We start from the raw sequence: 19317 nt of genomic DNA on the forward strand, positions 1-19317 counted from the left end.
CGAAATTGGGTTCAGAAGGCCTTAGCACGGGGCAAGAGGACTCAGAGGTGGGTACTCTTGAAGAATATGCCACAGTGTTGCCATTCAAGTTGCCATAAAGGAAGCGGTGTGCAGCGGAGATTGTGTTGGTAGGGGCAGAGGCCCAGGATCCAGACAATGGTGCACAAATTACAGTGAAGTCGGTGGACTTCAGGAGCTACTAGGCGACGGACTGTCCTAGAGCGGTGCTTCATCTAGGTGTGACCCAAGAGTGGGTGGATGAAGGTCGATTGCAAAAGGAGCTAACAAAATCGAAGGTGGAAGAGACCCTGCGATGTATGGCAGAGGCCACACATGGAGGGTTCACAATTCGAGTTCATCCCACAAGGTTCAGAATGCAATAGAGATGTCACCAGGAGGCGACATGGTGCAGCGGATCGTGGTGGAACAGTTCGTGGCAAATGCGATACACACGATCTAGTCTCGTGAGTGATTAGATCATATGGAGGAATAATCGGGAGCTACTGGAAGCTCCACTTCGGTGAACAACACGACGGCAAGAAGGGCTATGGATTCAAGGAGTGAAGGCTATGGTACCGCAGAGGCGGGTCTTCCGGGCGTGTATCAAATTTTGCATCGAATGAAAACCTTGGTCATCAGCATATGGGGGCTGTGTTCCACCAAGGGAAAAGTTTGAATGCAGGTACCAGTGAGCCCCATGGGAGGGACTTGATCATGCAGAGGTATGATCGAAGCAGCTAGAGAGTTGGACTGCTCCAGAGCTCATATTCGCTTAAGGGAGCCCGACAAGTCAGAGGACAAGGTCGAGTAAGCGAACATTGCTACCAAGGAAGCTAAGGAGAACAGAATCGGTGCAAACCCTATAATGCGATGGCAGAGGCCATGCATGGGAGTTGCAGTCTGTCTTTCCATCGACCAAAGGAGAGCTGCTTGGAGAACACAGAGGTGTTGAAGCAGGGGGTCGAAAGGGGCGAGGAAGCGACGACGAGTCCAGAGGGACTTAGCTACCCAAAATCAAGCATCAGTTAGAATGGAGGTGGACTCAGAGGAGTGCCACGGAGACATATCTACTGATCGTAAAGAAAAGGGATGCAGATGCGAGGCGACGGATAGTAGGGCCATGGGCATGGTAGCGCCATGGTACCGCAGAGGCGGGACTTCCGTGAAAGTCATTGATCCCTTGCTCTCACGGAGAGAGAGCGCTTGGTCGTGAAAGGGGCCGAGGAGGTGGAACATGCAATGGCAATCTCCAAGTACCGTGACAAGGCTGAAGGGCAGAGGCCAAGGAACTTCGTAAGACCAGTGTCAACGAGTTTCTCATCAAGATAGCCGAAAGTGAAGGACTTCGGGTCGTGCAAGAGTGCACGACCAAGGAACGAAGCAGGCAGTATGTGGTACTGTACCTTCACTACTCAGGGGAGTAGACGGCAAGGTTGATGGAGAAGACGGTATAATCCCAGAGGCGACCTTATCTATTAGAGAATTCTCCAAGTTGGGGTGAAAACTTCTCGCATTCCAGAAGTTCGATGGCATTGAGAAAGTGAATCACAGTAGCCAACTCAACGCAAGGAGTGCAAACACTTCAAGTGCTTCAGAAGTGTGAGCAAAGAGTAGGTGAAGGCCAGTAACCAACTCGATGCATGAAGTACAACCTCGAGGAGGCGGGCGAAGTCAAGTAACCTTTGCCTTCTCAACTCTTAAGAGAATGGGCGAAACCAAGTACCCCAATTCTCTAATCTATCCAGCAGAGGAGCTCTGCACAAGTTCAAAGACCCTTCGAAGATAATGAAAGACAATAGTTGTCAAATCCTCACCAACGGTGATCAGTGCTACTGAGAGTAGATTGTCCGCTTCATTTCCCAACGAAATGCCAATCGAAAGCAGAAGTGATGCGAACCTACTTGGATGTGACAACTAAGTGAAAGAAGAGTCAATGAGCAAATTTTGTGGAGGAAGGACCCAAAACTTCAGAATTTGCGAGACGATGCTCGTTAAAGCTCCAACAAGCATCCACCCAGTTCAAGCAGCATGAGGAATTTGAGAGACTGGCGCAGTAAGGATGGTCTTTTCCTTCATCTGGGGGATCCGCAGGAATTAACAAGGATCAACACAACTCAGCCAACCCCACACTAGAGTCAGAGTCATTGGTGAGTTGAAGCAGCATGGTGGATCAAAGGTTAGACTACTCAAAAACAGCAGCGGAGAGCAGCTGGGAGCCAAGAGGCGCATTGCAGCTGGAGCGGAAGATTGAAGACTCAACAAAGGCGAGGAGTTGCAGTGTTCACAAAGGCTTCGACGAGGACGTCGAAGGAATATGTGGGGGAGAATGTCACGGACAAACTTCTAAACAGGATGTTTGATGTAATGCTTATGTATGTCCGTGTCTTTTGGTATGTTCATGCCTTGTACAGCATGTAGAGGGACGGCCGAAGGCTTAATAGTCTGATTTTTAGTTAGGTTGGTGGCCTCTTTAGACTTGTAAATAAAGGTTGTATCATGTGGACACGTGTGAGAGATTTTCGGTCTGTAATGGACCATTTTACCCTTTGTTGTGCAATTATTCAGAGCTTGTAAAGTCTGTTTGTAATTTGCATTGTCTATGAAGTGTTTTTCGGAGATGTTTGCTTGTGGATCCCGATTGAGGCGTTCTCTCTAACCCGTTCTCTCTTTTGTTGGTCCTAAGGGACAATGGGAGGCTTCGGGGAGGTTGACCTTTGCGGACGGACACGCAAGGGTGCCGCACGACTTAGGCAAAACCAGCTAAGTCCGTGACAGCTTGGTAAAGGATGAGACTATGCAAGGTGGAATGAGTTGCTCAGCGACCGAAAGAGTTATGCAAAGCTCACAGAGGTGAGGGGAATTGCTAACTCGAAGAATTCGGTACTCATGTATGAGCTTGTATGCGGACGATGGAATGTTCACGGCCATCCCAAGGCAATCGAAACTCGACACCATGGAGTATTGAAACTTTCTCTTCGGCATGTGAATGATACATCCGTAGGAGGCTAAAGTGTGCAGCGAGTTCAGTATATTGCTAGGCCTTGAGTGGTGCAGTGGGGGCTGTAGTGACGTAGAGTCGCAATCTAGCAAGTGCATTTGCAGGAGGCAGAACAATGCATAGTTTGTTCAACAAATCGGAGTAGTCGAAGGGGATGGTGGTCTCCGAAACTTTCAGATGGAAGGAAACGAAGAGAGATGTTGCTCCAACGGGATAGATATCCAGGAGGGATAAGTCCCGGCTCTCTAGAGGAAGAATCATGTGCAACAAACCGTACATATTGAGGAGTACCTCCAAAACAATAACTCCACGAAGCTCGATGGACCGAGCGAGCAGCAAGGAGTCGTCGCATAATCTCGCTTGAGAGAATCCATTGGTCGATGCATTGCGAGATCAAGTGGGGGAGCGACCCAAAGCAACACAATTGAAGGCACACTTGGAATCGATATGGAGATCAGACTCAAGTGAGGGCAGACCCGTGGAATGGTGGGCGCAAGGGCCACCATCAACTCAATGCAAAACGAGGAGCGGAGCAACTTGGGTGTAACTTGGTGAAGTACCCAAGTCGCATGAAGGGAGCCGGCATAGAAGATGGAACATGGAGCGGAGGGACAGAGCTTTCCTTGAATAGAGGTCAAGGACATGAACTCTTGCAGAGGCAAGAGCTGGATCATGTTATTCCATGGGTCCTTCATTCTGATGGAGCGGACTCATCTTGCATAGTGCCAAAGACAAAGGGAGCTTTTAGGCAAATGCACCTTATCTCGGAGAAGCATTTGAGGGAGGAACTAAGGCGACTCAACTTACGGAGATGAAGTTAGGTTCAGAAGGCCTTGGCACGAGACAAGAGGACGCGGAGGCAGGTTCTCTTGAAGAATATGTCATAGTGTCATTCAAGTTGCCATGAAGGAAGCGGTGCACAGCGGAGATTGTACTGGAAGAGGCAGAGGCCCAGGATCCAAACAATGGTGCACCATTTTCAGCGAAGTCGGTGGACTTCGGGAGCTACTAGGCGACGAACTGTCCTAAAGCAGTGCTTTATCTAAGTGTGACCCAAGAGCGGGTGGATGAAGGTCGATTGCCGAATGAGCGAACAAAATTGAAGGTGGAAGAGACCCTGCGATGTATTGGCCGAGGCCACACATAGAGGGATTAATTTCGAGTTCATCCCACAAGGATCAAAATGCAATAGAGATGTCACCAGGAGGCAACATGGTGTAGTGAATCATGGTGGAACAGTTCGTGGCAATACGATACACACGACATAGCCCTGTGAGAGACTAAATCATACATAGGTATGATCGGGAGACTTTGGGAACTCCACTTCGGTGAACAACACGACGGCAAGAAGGGCTACGGATTCAAGGAGTGAAGACTATGGTATCGTAGAGGCAAGTCTTCCGTGCGTGCATCGAATTTTGCATCGGATGAAAGCCTTGATCATCAGCATATGGGGGTTGTATACCACCGAGGGAAAAGTTCGAATGCAGGTACTAGTGAGTCTCTTAGGAGGGACTTGATCATGCAGAGGTATGATCGAAGCAGTTGGAGAGTTGGACTACTCCAGAGCCCATATTCGCTTAAGGGAGCCTGACAAGTCAGAGGACAAGGTCGAGTAAGCGAACATTGCTACCAAGGAAGCTAAGGAGAACAGAATCGGTGCAAACCCTACAACGTGATGGCAGAGGCCATGCATAAGAGTTGCAGTCTGTCTTTCCATCGACCAAAGGGAGATGCTTGAAGAACACAGAAGTGTTGAAGCAAGGGGTCGAAAGGGGCGAGGAAGCGACGACGAGTCCAGAGGGACTTAGCTACCCAAAATCAAGCATCAGTTAGAACAGAGGTGGACTCGGAGGAGTGCCACAAAGGCATATCTACTGATCGTGAAGAAAAAGGATGCATATGTGAGACGACGGATAGTAGGGCCATTCCCATGGTAGCGCCATGGTACCACAGAGGTGGGACTTCCGTGAAAGTCATTGATCCCTTGCTCTCATGGAGGGAGAGCGATTGGTCATAAAAGGGGCCGAGGAGGTGGAGCATGCAGAGGCAAATTCCAAGTACCGAGACAAGGCTGAAGGGCAGAGGCCAAGGAACTTCATAAGACCGGTGTCAACGAGCTTCTCATCAAGATAGCCAAAAGTAAAGAACTTCGGGTCATACAAGAGTGCACGAAGGAACGAAGCAGATAGTACGCGGTGCTATACCTTTACTACTCAGAGGAGTAGGCGACAGGATTAATGGAGAAGACGGTACAATCCTAGAGGCGACCAAAACTATAAGAGACTTACTCCAAGTTGGGGTGAAAACTTCCTGCATTCCAGAAGTTCGATGGCATTGAGAAGGTGAATCACAGTAGCTAACTCAATGCAAGGAGTGCAAACACTTCGAGTGCTTCAAAAGTGTAAGCAAAGAGCAGGCGAAGGTCAGTAACCAGCTCGATGCATGGAGTACAACTCTTCAGGAGGCGGGCGAAGTCAAGTAACCATTGCCTTCTCAACTCTTAAGAGAATGGACGAAACCGAGTACCTCAATTCTCTTATCTATCCAGCAGAAGAGCTCTGCACAAGTTCAAAGACCCTTCGAATATATTAGAAGATAATAGTTGTCAAATCCTCACCAATGGTGATCAGTGCTACTGAGAGTAGAATATCCACTTCATTTCCTAACAGAATGTCAATCGAAAGCGGAAGTGATGCGAATCTACTTGGAAGTGACAACTAAGTGAAAGAAGAGTTGATAGACAAATTTTGTGGAGAAAGGACCCAAAACTTCAGAAGTTTACAAGGTAATGCTTGTTAAAGCTCTAACAAGCATCTACCCAGTTCAAGCAACACGAGGCATTTGAGAGACTAACGCATAGTAAGGATGGTATTTTCCTTCATCTGATGGATCTGCAGGAAGCAACAGGGATCAGCACAACTCAGCCAACCCCATACTAGAGTCAGAGTCATTGGCGAGTTAAAGCAACATAGCGGATCAAAGGTTCGACTACTCAAAAACAGCAACAGAGAGCAGTTGGGAGCCAAGAGGTGCATTACAGCTGGAGCAGAATATTGAAGACTCAACAAAGGCGAGGAATTGCAGTGTCGGCAAAGGCTTCGACAAGGACGTCGAAGGAATAAGTAGGGGAGAATGTCACGGACAAAGTTCTAAACAGGATGTTTAATGTAATACTTATGTATGTCCTTGTCTTTCGGTTTGTTCATGCTTTGCATAGCATGTAGAGGGACGGTAGAAGGTTTAACAGCCCCATTTTAGTTGGGTTTGGTGGCTTTCTTAGGCTTGTAAATAAAGGTTATGTTATGTTGACACTTGTGAGAGATATTCGATCTATAGTGAACCATTTTGACCCTTTGTTGTACAACCGTTTAGAGCTTGTAAAGTTTGTTTGTAATTTGCATTGTCTATAAAGTGTTTCCTGAAATGTTTGCTTGTGGGTCCCGAGTGAGGCGCTTTCTCTAACATGTTTTCTCTTTTGTAGGTCCTAAGGGACTATGGGAGGTTTCAGGGAGGCTAACCTTTGCGGACGGACACGCAAGGGTGCCGCACGACTTAGGCAAAACCAGCTAAGTCCGTGACAGCCCGGTACGGGCGGTACGTACCAGTCCATCAGTTGACCGGTACACGAACCACCCGTTACCAGACGGAATGATATATATATATATATGTATATGTATATATATATATATATACATATACATATATATATATATACATATATATATATTTATTTATTTATTATATATATATATATATTTATATTTATATATTGAACAGTATACCGAACGATATACCGCTCGGTATACAATATCGTACCGTACCGAGCGAACGTCGAAACTCCGATACGATACGATATTTGCGTACCTTGTTGTTAATAATGTCCATCGTTGAAACTTTGAGCTATCTTGACATAAGCAGGTTATAAAACTAGATCTTGAGTCCAACTCAATTGATTATCAAGTAAGATTAAAAAAACAAAATTAATAACTAACTAATATGCATAATAAATGGAGCAGTACTTATAAAAAGTAAAACTAACATATTAAATGAGAAATGTTCAGTAGCCAAGAGAACATGCAGGGCCATAATGTAGATGGTGACTCCAACTCAGTTAGTGACTCAGTGACTAGTTAAGTATCATAGAGAAAATCATTTTTAAGTAGCTAAAGAACTATACATATCAAATGAAGAAATTCATAATGGAAACTCCTTGATATGAAGCTACATGAACAAATAAGAGGACATATATAAGTACAATAACAAACAATAATCAGATTGATTATGCCATTCTCATGCTTCTTGTATACATAGCTGCAAATCAAAAACAACTATATTACCTAAAACCAAATTGATTGTGATTTTTGAATTCTCATTGCTGAAGAAAAAACAAATCTGTAGAACAAATTACCTTGGCAGATATCATTAGCACCATAATAGCTGGTCGGAGTTGAGGATCATTCCGACGTTGATAGACCTATATAACACAATAGTGAAAATATATGAGCTATCAAACTCTTGCAAAAAAGAAAGTTCAGTTGATAAAGACAGCTAGAAATAAAAGCAGGAAAGATAACCACAAGACAATATTTGATACATAGAAATAAAGTCAGAAGGTAAGAAAATTTCAATCAAGTATGAAAAGCAAAGTCAAATATCAATAATGTAATGCCTAATAAATGAAAATAAAACAGTCAAAATCAAGGATCGCTGTTTCGAGTACCAGACCCGTTTCGATTATCTAGTCGAACCAGCATACTAGTTAGTACCGGTGCATCGTGTTCCAGTACACTAGTACATAGTGGCATTTCAGAGAGGAAGGGCGGGCGGAGGAAGAGGAGGAAGCATGGATGTGCAAGAAGAGGAAGTAATAAAAAAAAGGAAGAAGTGGAGGACGAGAAGAAAGAAGAAGGAAGAGAAGGTGGGAGTATACCTGGGAAGAAGAAGGAACGCGATGACTATGACAACGGCATCACGAAGCGATGATAGTGGCAATGACCTTGTGAGAAGAGGGTTCACATTCGCGAGCCCTTATTTCTATTTTAGGTTTTTTTTAATGCTGAGTTGGACAGGCCTCATCACTATTTTTATGTTTTTTTTTAATTTCCTAAGTTGGACAGGATTGCCTGAAACGAGGGTGGTTCATGTACAAATCCATGTACCACCCGTTTTGTACCGTTTTGAGCGGTGATAGTCAATGGTCAAAATAGAATTGTACTCTTAATAATTTGGTCAATCATTAGGAACCAATAGTCACCAATAAAAAAAGTACTATCCTTCTCAAGATCTGTCACTAATAAAAATAGCATGCAACAACTTAACAAGTTTTCTATACATATTGCATCCTTATAGTAGATTGATAGTGTTATGTTTATTTCACAGTGGTGAACCTTTAAGATAGTACATATGAAGACTACAAATATAAACTCAAATTAGCCTAAATGTGGAGAATTTACTTAACAACACACATTGCCATTAGTTGCTGACCTTGCTGACTGGAATGTGACAAGTACATGCCCAAATATATATCTGGGGTAAACCCATGCCACAGCGCATTCTGCATAGCATGTACCAGCAGATGGTGTATTAGCATGGATGAGTGCCTCGGCAAGTAAATCCCTTCTCTAAAATAGTCAATTTTATTATATAGAAAATAATAAGAATATTCCATCAGTAAGTCCAAAACCCACAACTATCATTTCTCATTGAAAGTTAAAATCGTGCCAAACATAAAAGTGTTACCACCATTCCTGAACAATTCTTGAACCTACTAAGTAATATCAAACTTGTAGATACTTAACAAGTTAATTAAGAAGCTAGCATACTGAAAAAGGTTCACACTCATAATATTGCTCAAGCAGTCTATAAAGTTTCCAGTTTTCCGTAAAATCAAATTCTGCACCTGTCCTTGTACATTGGTTTAACTTTTCAACAAACTCATAGTTGCAAATATACCATACCCTTCTCTTGTTGGATGGGTGTAACCAGCTTTGAGAAAGGAAAACTACTAAACTAGTACTAACTGTGACACTGTTTAAGCAATAATCTATATGCTCTAAGACATTAAGTGGAATATATTAAAAACCACTGTTTGCAACATCGTATGATACTGTAATGATATTGTCTTAGGCCAGACCAAATTAAACCAATTTCTCAGTCTTATCATCAAGTATCAATATTAATCCGCTAAACACTATTGAACTTGACCAAAGTTGGTTACAATTTAGCCTCTCCCTCTTATTTAATGACTTTAATAGAAGAAGAGAGGAGAAGCCTAAGGAGGTCAAAGATCACCATAGATGGCAGTAATAAGGGGAAAAGGAGATGAAGAAGGAAAAGAAAAAAGTACCATTGCTGATGACAGTTAAATGGAGGTAATGCATGTACTACTATATTCACTATCATTGCAAATTTGCAACCCCCACACTTGTTATCTGCCACCATTGTTGTGATGTTAGTCATCCATCACCACCTCATAAGACAAAGGAGAAATAACGAGAAAAAGGCATAGGACAAAGAATTGCTCATGATCTCTTAATCAAATGAAATACCATTAAAAGGACAAAGGAGGTGTCCTAGGTTTCAAAACAAGGGCAATATTTTCAAAAAGAATCTATTTTTATTAGTTTGTCTTTAAATTACCCAATACTTCACATATATAATGTTATCAAAGCTATAGGACCATAATGGGGGCATCAATTATATTAAAAAAAGACGGCTAACAAGTTTTGAGGTTTGTAATAGTTATTTATCATGATAACATATTTGTATGATATGACATTTATTGCTATCATTCATAACTTTTTATCTTTTATATTTTAGTTCCATACATGAGTTAGGTTGGTGCCACTAAAGAGTTGCTCTTCTATGACCTAAAAGACTAGGATTCAAATTTTAGAAATAGCTTTTCTGCTTGCAATGGTAGAACTGCTTGCACTGATTCTTCCGGGCGTTGTAACTCATTTGCTTGCAAGAAAAGACTAGATAGATCCTTCACAAACCTAGTATGATGGAAACCTCATGCATTGGTATCTGTATGCTTTAATTCCATACATATTTTTGAAAAATGAGATATTATAAGCAAGGTTCGTAATACCGTACCATACCGATATTTCGATCTGGGCTTGGTATCGATACGGTACGGTATACCGAGCGGTACACTCAGGTGTGTCGAGTACTGTAGCACTGCTACAGTGCACTGCTACATACTATAGTGTTACAGTGCACTGCTACATACTACAGTGCTACAGTGTACTCGGACCGGTAACAAGTGGTCCGCATACCGACAATCTGTCGGACCGGTACGTACCACCCGTACCGCAGACCCTAATTATAAGGACTATGAAAAATAGAATCTATAGCTAAAAAAATTTTATATGTTTCCTAGTATTTTTCTTTTTTATATTTTTTTTATATTTTGATTTTTTGTTTTTCTTGATCAATCTTGATGTTGTGAATCTAAAATGATCAATCATCAGTTCTAACTGTTTGCACCCAGACAATCTTAAACCTAATTCCAATCTTCCAAACCTCCATAAAATTTTCAAGCATAATTTCAATTCACTAAGATAGAGTATAACTTCATTTATACCAATTTTTTTTGACAATTACTCAAGTACTGGAAATGTTGCTCATCATCATAATGAGTAGCAGAAATCTCTGTTTTGAATGTTATATTGATGACTGAGAACATCCATAGAATACCTTGTTTTAATTCTAGAATTATTCAATGTGCATCATTTCTCCTAGCACAAAGTTCACAGAAAAATCTCATAGATTTAAAGAGCTTATCCAGATTTTAATTGTTAAACAACCAACCATTGACTTGTATTTAACAGAAGAGAACAAGAATAAGCAACTATAAGCAACATCCATCCGGTCTTGCCAAGTCATTATAAATTAATGTTAACATTACATTATGATTGGCAAGTGTATTTCATCTCATCACTTTCTTACAACACTACAAATTATAACATGTATGAGAAGGTAGAATGTTTTCTTGCATACTAAAGAATACTTTTATGCTTATTACCTGTATTATTAATGAAGGAAGACGATTGGCAATTCCAGGAATATCATTGACTGAGAGTGCATAGTCAATACCTCTGTATACACCAAAAAATATTATCATGAACAAAGTACATCATTACAAGATGTTAATATGATGTAAACAACTTATGAATATTTTACATGTAGTGAACAAACCAATAGTTCAAAAAGTTCAGTTACCTAGTTTGTGATATCTTTCCAAGCAACATTTATAGTTCAAAAAGTGTATTAGAGACATTCCATTAGACAAATCTTTTTTTTTTTTTTTGCTCGGGTAAACTGGATTGTTACATCAGAAGATGACTTCAAGATGAATCAAAGCCTCATTTGAATGTCATAAACCATGTGAAAGAACTTGAATTCATCTGGTATTGTGTCATGATAAAATTTCTACACGGTAAAGGTTTAGGATTAGGAAGATTCAGAATGTTAGCCAATATTAATTGCTTAGAATCCTGTATCATCACCTGAAAACACTAAGCATACATAACTTGTAAACACACCTAACCATATCAAATTAACTCATAAAAATATTAAGGATTTTTCTTATATTGTCACTTTCCTAGTCATAGATTACAAGGCATTCGGCCTTGTGCATATTTGCTACCTGACTCGATTAGTTGAAAATAAAAAAACCATGTAAAGACAAAAATACCCTTCATCTTCTTCTCTCCTCTTTCTAAGTGTCCTATTGATACCACCTACAGCACCAAACTACATATCGCCCTCCCATCCACCACCACCACCAATATTGATGCAAGAATGCATAAAAAAGTGACACAGAACCCATGGTGGTGGACCACTTACAAACTAATATGTTTATTCATTTTGTTGATTGCCATAGTGATGATCTTTCGTGAGGGCCATATAATGTATTTGTTTAGAGTTAAGAGAGTGAAAGAGATGTAGAGATAAAAGCCATAAATGACAGAAGAACCATAAGTGAATTAATGTTCCATAGAGAGAGAAGGCATAAATGGCAGCAACTGGTATACAGCTATAACAATGTTAACCTATTTCTCTACATAGAGCGAATTAATGTACCTTACAGTCTATGAGCAAAGCAACCAGACTATAATAACCATAATGGCACAGGTGAGCTCAAGACCATGTCATCATTCGGGAAGAAAGGAATGCTATGTTAGAATCCGAATCCAGAATGGTTCAAGTAAAGAATAGAACTCCCTACACGAGATTATAGCTTGCTGCCACGGACAATGTTTTAAATATAATGTTTTATGTAATACTTATGTATATCCATTTCTTTCTGCTTGTTCATGTTATGCACAACATGTAAAGGAACAGTTAAAGTCTTAACAGCCCCATTTTAGTTGAGTTTGGTAGTCTTCTTAGGCTTGTAAATAAAGGTTGTGTCATGTGGATACTTGTGAGAGATATTCGGTCTGTAGTTGACCATTTTGACCCTTTGTTGTATAACTGTTCAGAGTTTGTAAAGTCTGTTTGTAATTTGCATCGTCTATGAAGTATTTCTTAGAATGTTTGTGGATCCCGAGTGAGATGCTTTCTCTAACTCGTTTTCTCTTTTGTAGGTCCTAAGGGATCATTGGAGGTTTCGTGGATGCTGACCTTTGCGGACAGACACGCAACGGTGCCGCACGACTTAGGCAAAATCAGCCAAGTCCATGACAGATGGTGTCAGAGCGGGACAAGCACTCATTGAAACACTTGGCATGCAAATGTGGGGGACCTAGCAGTGTTGCGTTGAGGGCAGTCAGCACACGCACGACCGTTTGGGGGAAAACGGGCATGGAGATGTAGGGAAAAGGAGTCGCTCGGAGGAGCGAGCATCTGAGATTGGCATACAGAGGAATGGCCAACCCTTCGCATAAGAGGCACCACGAGAACAAGCAAGCTTGGAAGAATACGGAGCGCACAAAGGTTGGGATGGCTGAGTTCGAGCTATGGCTCGACGTTGACAATTATACTTGATGGTGCTCAAGGTAAGCGAGGCGCTTGGTAAAGGATGATACCATATAAGGTTGAATGAGTTGCTCAACGACCGAAAGAGTTGTGCAAAGCTCACAGAGGTGAGGGGAATTGCTAACTCGAAGAATTCGGTACTCATGCAAGAGCTTGTATGCGGACGATGGAATGTTCGTGACCAACCCAAGGCGACCGAAACTCGGTGTCATGGAGCATTGAAACTTTCTTTTCGGTATGTGAAGGATATGTCTGTAAGAGGCTGAAGTGTGCAGCGAGTTCAACATGTTACTAGGCCTTGAGTGGTGCAGCGGGGGCTGTATTAACGTGGAGTCGCAATCTAGCAAGTGCATTTGCAGGAGGCAGAACAATGCACAGTTTGTTCAGCAAATCAGAGTAGTCCAAGGGGATGGTGGTCTCCGAAATGAAGAGATATGTTGCTCCAACGGGACAAATATCCAGGAGGGATAAGTCTCGGCTCTTCAAAGGGAGAATCATGTGCGACGGACCGCACATGTTGAGGAGTACCTCAAAAACAAAAACAACAACTCCACGAAGCTCAATGGATCGAGCGAGCGGTGAGGAGTCGTCGCATGATCTCGCTTTAAACAATGCATTGGTGGATGCATTACGAGATCAAGTTGGGGAGTGACCCAAAGCAACACAAATGACGGAACACTTGGAGTCGATATGGAGATCAGACTTAAAGGAAGGCTGACCCGTAGAATGGTAGACACGAGGGCCACCATCAACTCAATGCAAAACGAGGAGCGGAGCAACTTGGGTGTAACTTGGCGAAGTACCCAAGTCGTATGAAGTGAGCCGACATAGAAGATGGAACATGGAGCGGAGGCACAGAGCTTTCTTTGAACAGAGGTCAAGGACATGAACTCTTGTAGAGGCAAGAGCAGGATCATGTTGTTTCATGGGTCCTTCATTCTGACGGAGCGGACTCATCTTATATGGTGCCCAAAGAAGAAGGGAGCTTTTGGGCACATGCACCTTATCTTGGAGAAGCATTTGATGGAGGAACTAAGGTGATTCAACTTGCGGAGACGAAGTTGGGTTCAGAAAGTCTTGACACTGGGCAAGAGGACGCGGAGGCGGGTACTCTTGAAGAATATGCCATAGTGTTGCCATTCAAGTTGCCATGAAGGAAGTGATGCGTAGCGGAGATTGTGCTGGTAGGGGTAGAGGCCCAGGATCCAGACAACGGCGTACCATTTTCAGCGAAGTCGGTGAACTTCAGGAGCTACTAGGCGACGGACTGTCCTAGAGCAGTGCTTCATCTAGGTATAACCCAAGAGTGGATGGATGAAAGTCGATTGCCAAAGGAGCGAACAAAATTGAAGGTGGAAGAGACCCTGCCATGTATTGGCAGAGGCCACACACGGAGGGATCACAATTCGAGTTCATCCCCAAGGATCAGAATGCAATAGAGATGTCACCAGGAGGCAACATGGTGTAGCGAATCATGGTGGAACAGTTCGTGGCAATACGATACACACGACATAGCCCCGTAAGAGACTAAATCATACAGAGGTATGATCGGGAGACTTTGGGAACTCCACTTCGGTGAACAATACAATGGCAAGAAGGGTTATGGATTCAATGAGTGAAGGTCATGGTAACGCAGAGGCGGGTCTTCCATGCGTGCATTGAATTTTGCATCGGATGAAAGCCTTGGTCATCAGCATATGGGGGCTGTGTACCACCGAGGGAAAAGTTCGAATGCAAGCACTAGTGAGTCCCATAGGAGGGACTTGATCATGCAGAGGTATGATCGAAGCAGTTGGAGAGTTGGACTGCTCCAGAGCCATATTCGCTTAAGGGAGCCCGACAAGTTAGAGGACAAGGTCGAGTAAGCGAACGTTGCTACCAAGGAAGCTAAGGAGAACAGAATCAGTACAAACCCTACAACGTGATGGTAGAGGCCATGCATAAGAGTTATAGTCTATCTTTCCATCAACCAAACGGAGATGCTTCGAGAACACAGAGGTGTTGAAGCAAGGGGTTGAAAGGGGTGAGGAAGTGACGACGAGTCCAGAGGGACTTAGCTACACAAAATCAAGCATCAGTTAGAATGGAGGTGGAATCGGAGGAGTGCCACAGAGACATATCTACTGATCGTGAAGAAAAGGGATGCAGATGCGAGGCGACGGATAGTAGGGCCATGGGCATGGCAACGCCATGGTACCACAGAGGTGAGACTTCTGTGAAAGTCATTGATCCCTTGCTCTCATGGAGGGAGAGCGCTTGATCGTGAAAGGGGGCGAGGAGGTAGAGCATGCAGAGGCAAACTCCAAGGTCCGAGGCAAGGCTGAAGGGCAGAGGCCAAGGAACTTCATAAGACCGGTGTCAACGAGCTTCTCATCAAGATACCCAAAAGTGAAGGACTTCGAGTCATGCAAGAGTGCACGACCAAGGAACGAAACAGACAGTACGCGGTGCTATACCTTTGCTACTCAGTGGAGTATGCGATAGGGTTGATGGAGAAGACAATACAATCCCAGAGGCGACTAAATCTATTAGAGAATTACTCCAAGTTGGGGTGAAAACTTCCTGCATTTCAAATGTTCGATGGCATTGAGAAGGTGAATCACAGTAGCTAACTCAATGCAAGGAGTGCAAACACTTCGAGTGCTTCAGAAGTATAAGCAAAGAGCAGGCGAAGGTCAGTAACTAGCTCGATGCATGGAGTACAACCCTTGAGGAGGCGGGCGAAGTCAAGTAACCATTGTCTTCTCAACTTTTAAGAAAATGGGCGAAACCGAGTACCACAATTCTCTTATATATCCAACGGAGGAGCTCTGCACAGGTTCAAAGACCCTTCGAAGATATTAGAAGATAATAGTTGTCAAATCCTCACCAATGATGATCAGTGCTACTGAGAGTAGATTATCCGCTTCATTTCCTAACAGAATGTCAATCGAAAGCGGAAGTGATGCAAATCTACTTGGAAGTGACAACTAAGTGAAAGAAGAGTCGATAAGCAAATTTTGTGGAGGAAGGACCCAAAACTTCATAAGTTTGCGAGGCGATACTCGTTAAAGCTCCAACAAGCATCCACCTAGTTCAAGCAACATGAGGCATTTGAGAGACTGGCGCATAGTAAGGATGGTCTTTTCCTTCATCTGGAGGATCCGTAGAAATCAACAGGGATCAACACAACTCAGCCAACCCCACACTAGAGTTAGAGTCATTGGCGAGTTGAAGCAGCATGGCAGATCAATAGTTCGACTACTCAAAAACAGTAACGGAGAGCAGTTGAGAGCCAAGAGGCGTTTTGCAGTTGGAGCAGAAGATTGAAGACTCAGCAAAGGCAAAGAGTCGCACTGTCGGCAAAGGCTTTGATGAGGACGTCGAAGAAATGAGTGGGGGAGAATATCACGGACAAACTTCGAAACAGGATGTTTGATGTAATGCTTATGTATGTCCGTGTCTTTTGGTTTGTTCATGCTTTGTACAGCATGTAGAGGGGCGGTCGAAGGCTTAACAGCCCCATTTTAGTTGGGTTTGGTGGTTGTTTTAGGCTTGTAAATAAAGGTTGTGTCATGTAGACACTTTGAGAGATTTCAGTCTGTTGTGCAACCGTTCAGAGCTTGTAAAGTCTGTTTGTAATTTGCATTGTCTATTAAGTGTTTCCTGAAATGTTTGCTTGTGGATCCCAAGTGAGACGTTTTCTCTAACCCGTTTTATCTTTTGTAGGTCCTAAGGGACCATGAGAGGTTTCGGGAAGGTTGACCTTTGCGGACGGACAAGCAAGGATGCCGCACGACTTAGGCAAAATCAGCTAAGTCCATGACATTACGGGGAATAATATGTTTAGGTTTGTTGCAGACATTTGATCAACAACCTGACACGGACTTAGCTGGATTTGCCTAAGTCGTGCGGCACCCTTGCGTGTCCGTCCGCAAAGGTCAGCCTCCCCGAAGCCTCCCATTGTCCCTTAGGACCAACAAAAGAGAGAACGGGTTAAAGAGAACGCCTCAATCGGAATCCACAAGCAAACATATCCGAAAAACACTTCATAGACAATGCAAATTACAAACAGACTTTACAAGCTCTGAACAGTGACACAACAAAGGGTAAAATGGTCCATTACAGACCGAGAATCTCTCGCACCTGTCTACATGACACTACCTTTACTTACAAGCCTAAAGAGGCTACCAACCCAACTAAAATGGGACTATTAAGCCTTCAGCTGTCCCTTTACATGCTATACAAGGCATGAACATGCCAAAAGACACGGACAGATATAAGCATTACATTAAACACCTTGTTTAGAAGTTTGTCCGTGACATTCTTCCCCACTTATTCCTTCGACGTCCTCGTCGAAGCCTTTGTGAACACTGCAACTCTTCGCCTTTGCTGAGTCTTCAATCTTCCGCTCCAGCTGCAATGCGCCTCCTGACTCCCAGCTGCTCTCCGCTGCTGTTTTTGAGTAGTCGAACCTTTGATCCGCCATGCTGCTTCAACTCGCCAATGACTCTGACTCTGGTGTGGGGTTAGCTAAGTTGTGTTGACCCTTGTTGATTCCTGCGGATCTCCCAAATGAAGGAAAAGACTATCCTTACTGCGCCAGTCTCTCAAAAATTCCACATGCTGCTTGAACTGGGTAGATGCTTGTTGGAGCTTTAACGAGCATCGTCTCGCAAACTTCTGAAGTTTTGGGTCCTTCCTCCACAAAATCTGCTCATTGACTATTCTTTCAGTTAGTTGTCACATTCAAGTAGGTTCGCATCACTTCCGCTTTCGATTGGCATTTCGTTGGGAAATGAAGCGGACAATCTACTCTCAGTAGCACCGATCACCGTTGGTGAGGATTTGACAACTATTGTCTTCCATTATCTTCGAAGGGTCTTTGAACTTGTGCAGAGCTCCTTTGCTGGATAGATAAGAGAACTGGGGTACTCGGTTTCGCCCATTCTCTTAAGAGTTGAGAAGGCAAAGGTTACTTGACTTCGTCAGCCTCCTCGAGGTTGTACTTCATGCATCGAGCTGGTTACTGGCCTTCGCCTGCTCTTTGCTCACACTTCTGAAGCACTTGAAGTGTTTGCACTCCTTGCGTTGAGTTAGCTACTGTGATTCACCTTCTCAATGCCATCGAACTTCTGAAATGCTGGAAGTTTTCACCCCAACTTGGAGTAATTCTCTGATAGATAAGGTCGCCTCTGGGATTGTACCATCTTCTCCATCAACCATGCCGCCTACTCCACTGAGTAGCAAAGGTACAGCACCGCGTACTGCCTGCTTCGTTCCTTGGTCGTGCACTCTTGCATGACCCGAAGTCCTTCACTTACGGCTATCTTGATGAGAAACTTGTTGACACCGGTCTTACGAAGTTTCTTGGCTTCTGCCCTTCAGCCTTGTCTCGGTACTTGGAGATTGCCTCTGCATGCTCCATCTCCTCGGCCCCTTTCACGACCAAACGCTCTCCCTCCGTGAGAGCAAGGGATCAATGACTTTCACGGAAGTCCCGCCTCTGCGGTACCATGGCGCTGCCATGCCCATGGCCCTACTATCTGTCTCTTCGCATCTGCATCCCTTTTCTTCACGATCAGTAGATATGTCTCCGTGGCACTCCTCTGAGTCCACCTCCATTCTGACTGATGCTTGATTTTGAGTAGCTAAGTCCCTCTGGACTCGTCGTCGCTTCCTCGCCCCTTTCGACCCCCTGCTTCAACACTTTTGTGTTCTCCAAGCAGTCCATTTGGTCGATGGAAAGACAGACTGCAATTCCCATGCATGGCCTCTGCCATCACGTTGTAGGGTTTGCACAAATTCTGTTCTCCTTAGCTTCCTTGGTAGCAACGTTCGCTTACTCGACCTTGTCCTCTGACTTGCCGGGCTCCCTTAAGCGAATATGAGCTCTGGAGCAGTCCAACTCTCCAGCTACTTCGATCATACCTCTGCATGATCAAGTTCCTCCCATGGAACTCACTGGTACTTGCATTCGAACTTTTCCCTTGGTGGAACCCAACCCCCATATGCTGATGACCAAGGCTTTCATCCGAAGCAAAATTCGATGCACGCACGGAAAACCCGCCTCTGCGGTACCATGGCCTTCACTCCTTGAATCCATAGCCCTTCTTGCCGTCGTGTTGTTCACCGAAGTGGAGCTCCCAGTAGTTCCCGATCATACCTCCATATGATCTAGTCCCTCCCGGGACTCAGTCGTGTGTATCGCATTGCCACGAGCTGTTCCACCACGATCCGCTGCACCATGTCGCCTCCTGGTGACATTTCCATTGCATTCTGATCCTTGTGGAATAAACTCGAATTATGAACCCTCCATATGTGGCCTCTGCCAATACATCGCAGGGTCT

The 19317-nt window shown here is 43.8% G+C and overlaps 1 protein-coding gene across 1 annotated transcript in view; it reads right to left on the reverse strand.

The window, feature by feature from the left end:
* Window positions 1-19317, reverse strand: part of LOC103988767 (E4 SUMO-protein ligase PIAL2-like) — a 41496-nt gene that overhangs the window by 19482 nt on the left and 2697 nt on the right. Inside the window, exons 2-3 of the mRNA XM_018827175.2 lie at window positions 11031-11103; window positions 7410-7475 (exon numbers count right to left, since the gene is read on the reverse strand). Of these exons, the coding sequence (XP_018682720.2) occupies window positions 7410-7475; window positions 11031-11103 (139 nt within the window). The remainder of the gene's footprint in view (window positions 1-7409; window positions 7476-11030; window positions 11104-19317) is intronic.

The sequence above is a fragment of the Musa acuminata genome, chromosome BXJ3-6 (genome assembly GCF_036884655.1).
Source record: "Musa acuminata AAA Group cultivar baxijiao chromosome BXJ3-6, Cavendish_Baxijiao_AAA, whole genome shotgun sequence".
NCBI lineage: Eukaryota > Viridiplantae > Streptophyta > Magnoliopsida > Zingiberales > Musaceae > Musa > Musa acuminata.